The 4196-nt window shown below is 55.0% G+C and overlaps 1 protein-coding gene across 1 annotated transcript; it reads left to right on the forward strand.

Moving 5' to 3' along the window:
- The first annotated feature begins 1840 nt into the window (after positions 1–1840).
- Positions 1841–3957, forward strand: LOC123040847 (indole-3-acetic acid-amido synthetase GH3.8-like). The gene is made up of 2 exons (XM_044463589.1): positions 1841–2299; positions 2383–3957. Exons 1-2 carry the CDS (start codon positions 1869–1871, stop codon positions 3755–3757), a joined length of 1806 nt encoding a protein of 601 aa, XP_044319524.1. The 5' UTR covers positions 1841–1868; the 3' UTR covers positions 3758–3957.
- Positions 3958–4196: the final 239 nt, after the last annotated feature.

Raw genomic sequence — 4196 nt, forward strand, 5'->3', positions numbered from 1 at the left:
TATTGGTAACCATAGTTGTAGTTTAAGTAGTAGCGAGTTGTCTGATATGTATAAAGAGCCCGTTGCAACTGAGCCCATTGCTAAATTGACAAAAAAGGTCGCCAGTGTCACTTGATATGTATGAGAATATTAAATGTATTATTAACATGATTAATATTGAACTCTTAAAGTTAATGTGGCCCCGTTGCAACGCACGGGCGTTCTTCTAGTTAGAAGTAGAGACTATGCATTTTTCGTGATGGAGTATGTAAATCATTTTTTGGATATGCAAAGATTGCATATCATTGCAGCGATTGGAGAGTAAAGTTAGAAAAGGGACGGCTACACCAATACATGTACGCAAGCTGGTGTGAGGGTCTTGACCGGAGCAGATGTCCACAAGTTGCACATGCTTCGGTAATTCACACGGGCACACAGTTGAGGAGGCACACACCTGCCCAGCCGTTTCGGCAAAGTCCGCAAACTCGTTTGATCTCCAGCATGGTTTTAAGTTTTACTCTCTCTGCCTCATAATGTAAAACGTTTTTTGATACTAATATAATGCCAAAAAATGTTTCATATTATGGGACAAAGGAAGTAGTTCCTAAAACTACTCAATAAATTTGTCGACCGTCGTATCAAGTTTCAGCACTTGAAACTTAGAAAAGTTTTTAAAAACTTGTTAAACCATATTCAAAAGTGTTTTATTTCAGAGCTCTCTCATCATACAAAACACGAATATACATACGAAACATAACTTGGACAACTTGGACTTTCGGTTTGATATATAACCAATTCAAAACTGAAAGTACAAAAAAAAGACGCCGATAACGCTCACACGTGTGGCATATTAGACATTCGTTCACACATTGTGTGTGGTGTAAGCAGGAGGCAGCCCACATGGGTCATGCATGGGTGAACATTAAAACTGTCCATATATGTGAGCGCAGCTACTTCGTGCCACACGCCCAACGAACTACTACTCATCCTCATCCCGCGTGTGTGGCATGAAGCAAATTTGCCACACGTCCTGACGCACCCGTGGGATGGCAACTTTAGTCGCCCGGGATGGTAAATGTAGTTGACATGTCTAAGTAACGGTAGTTGCCGCGTGTATTCAACCCATAATTGCCATGTGTGATAAACTACTTGCCTTACGTGGTCAAACAGTAGTTGGCATGCGTGATTAACTAGTTGCCACGTATGGTCCAACCATAGTTGCCATGTATGGTTAATCACAGTTGCCATATGTGTTTACTTAGTTGCCACATACGCGCAACTGTAGTTGCCATGTGTGTTAACCTAATTGCCACGTACGCGCAACTGCAGTTACCATCTAACAACGTACGAGCGTCGTGTAGGCGAAGAGCAGTCCGCCCACACACGCGTGGACTAGGTGGTGACTGTGTCGGCAGAAACCGGTTCGCCCACACAGCGCAACTGGTAACCGTGTGTTGCGGGTTATGTGGAGGAACTCTTCAACGCCCACACACACGATGATGCCCACGTGGCACCGAAAATCTAACCGGTTTTTTTAGGATTCGTGCAAAACAGAATCAACGTTTATCAACGCGTGTGGGCGAAGTGCAAATAGGCCACATGGGCGTTAACATTTTCGAAAAAAAATTGGTGTCGGCGCCTCAAGTCGCCTCCCGCACATGCTTGGCGTATATGCTGTCGGTTTGTAAATCGTGTCAGGTTAGCAGCACAGTGTACTATTGTGATTTGTACTGATCACCATCTCTAATTCATCGCCATCTGATTTCGAGACCGATAACCCATTTATAGATAGAAGAGGAAGCTAAGGACCGATCACAGCATAGTACATATACGTTTTGTAGCTCCTAGCGCTGAGCTATCGTTGCCAGTACGTGTTCCGGGGTGAGCAAATGGCGGCGGCGGCGACGGCTGGCCGGAGACCAGCCTCGTCAACAACGGCATCGGAGGCGGAAGCGAAGGACGCCGAGAACCTCCGTCTCATCGAGGAGATGACCTCCAACGTGGACTCCGTGCAAGAGCGGGTTCTGGCCGAGATCCTCTCCCGGAACGCCGCCACGGAGTACCTCACGGACTGCGGCGGCCCCACCGACCGTGCCACCTTTCGGGCCAAGGTGCCGGTGGTGTCGTACGACGCTCTCAAGCCGTACATCCAGCGCATCGCCAACGGAGACCGGTCGCCCATCATGTCGACGCACCCCGTCTCCGATTTCCTCACCAGCTCCGGCACCTCCGGCGGCGAGCGCAAGCTGATTCCCAGCACCGCCGAGGAGGGCCGCCGACGCCAGCTTCCCTTCGGTCTCCTTAAGGCAGTCATGAACTTGTAAGTCCACTGATATATACTAGCGCTCATTTGCCTGGGCAAAGCACAGAGTGATGGCCGTGCTGAATGTGTCGTACGTGCAGGCACTTCCCAGGGCTTGACAAGGGGAAGGGGCTCTACTTTCTCTTGGTCAAGTCGGAGACCAAGACGCTGGGCGGGCTGACGGCGTGGCCGATGATGACCAGCATTTACAAGAGCGAGCAGTTCAAGGACCCCTTGCGCGACCACACCAGCCCGAGGGCGGCCGTGCTCTGCGCCGACACGTCCCAGAGCATGTACGCGCAGATGGTGTGCGGCCTGTGCCAACGCCACGACGTGCTCCGCGTCGGCGCCGCCTTCGCCTCCGGCCTGCTGCGCGTCATCCGCTTCCTCCAGCTCAACTGGGAGCAGCTCGCCGCCGACATCGAGGCCGGCACGCTCGCCCCGTGCGTGGACGACGCGTCGGTGCGCGAGGCGGTCGCCGGCATCCTCCGCCGCCCGGACCCGGAGCTGGCTCAGTTCGTCCGGGGCGAGTGCTGCAAGGGCGAATGGGCCGGCATCGTCCCGCGCATCTGGCCCAACACGAGGTACATCGATGCCATCGTCACCGGCGCCATGGCGCAGTACGTCCCGGCCCTGGAATACTACGGCGGCCGCCTGCCGTTGGTGTCCTCCTCCTACGCGTCCTCCGAGTGCTACTTCGGCATCAACCTTCAGCCGCTGTGCAAGCCGGACGACGTCTCCTACACCATCATGCCCAACATGGCCTACTTCGAGTTCCTCCCCGTGGACGACGCCACCACAGGCGAGGTCGTGGCACCTGAAGGTGACGCGGCCCGGCTGGTGGACCTCGCCCGCGTGGAGGCAGGGCGGGAGTACGAGGTGGTGATCACCACCTACGCCGGGCTGAACCGGTACCGCGTCGGCGACGTGCTCCGCGTGGCGGGTTACCACAGCGCCGCTCCACGGTTCACGTTCGTGCGCCGCAAGAACGTGTTGCTCTCCGTCGAATCCGACAAGACCGACGAGGTCGAGCTGCAGCGCGCCGTGGAGCGGGCCTCGGAGCTGCTCCGACCGCACGGCGCGTCCGTGGCAGAGTACACCAGCCACGCATGCACCAAGCGCATCCCGGGGCACTACGTCATCTACTGGGAGCTGCTGACCACCGGCGACGAGGCGGTGGGCAAGGAGACCCTCGACGCGTGCTGCCTGCAGATGGAGGAGGCCCTGAACGCGGTCTACAGGCAGAGCCGGGTGGCCGATGGGTCGGTCGGGCCGCTCGAAATCCGAGTCGTCCGGCCCGGCACCTTCGAGGAGCTCATGGACGACGCCATCTCTCGCGGCGCGTCCATCAGCCAGTACAAGGTGCCCCGCTGCGTCGCGCTCCCGCCCGTCGTTGAGCTGCTCGACTCGTGCGTCGTGTCCGCCCACTTCAGCCCTAGCTTGCCACACTGGACCCCAGCTCGGCGCCACGACTAGAAAGAGGCAGTTCATCTGGTCATGCTCGCCATTGTTTGTGGGATGATTGATTTCCGTGGGTATGACTTATGAGGTGCTTCACATGGCCTTGGGCATAGGCGCCATTGTGTATCTCGTTTGAACGATGTGCCTTGATTGTTGTTGATCGGATGTGTGTGGTTTTCACTTCCTTCTTTAATAAATCGTGCTTTGTTTGATAATCCAACCTTATGTACTAATAGTTGCTCATCCTTAGAGTATCTCCAACAGCCATCCAACGCACGCGTGCTAAAAACTGGTTTGCGGCGTGTCCATCATCAGGTTTTGCGTGGCGGGCAGCGCTGGCTCCAGCAGCCGCGGTAAAATGCAGCGTGCGCGTAGCTCCAGCAGGCGTGCTAAAATGCAAAGATATTTGTAGCTCGCCGGTGCTTCGCGGCTGCCGAGACGCCTGCTCCTGCGA

The sequence above is a fragment of the Triticum aestivum genome, chromosome 2B (genome assembly GCF_018294505.1).
Source record: "Triticum aestivum cultivar Chinese Spring chromosome 2B, IWGSC CS RefSeq v2.1, whole genome shotgun sequence".
NCBI lineage: Eukaryota > Viridiplantae > Streptophyta > Magnoliopsida > Poales > Poaceae > Triticum > Triticum aestivum.

Coding starts and splice junctions, on each gene's coding strand:
- LOC123040847 (XM_044463589.1), top strand. CDS start 1,869: ATGGCGGCGGCGGCGACGGCTGGCCGGAGACCAGCCTCGTCAACAACG. Junction 2,300..2,382: donor CTTAAGGCAGTCATGAACTT/GTAAGTCCACTG, acceptor TCGTACGTGCAG/GCACTTCCCAGGGCTTGACA.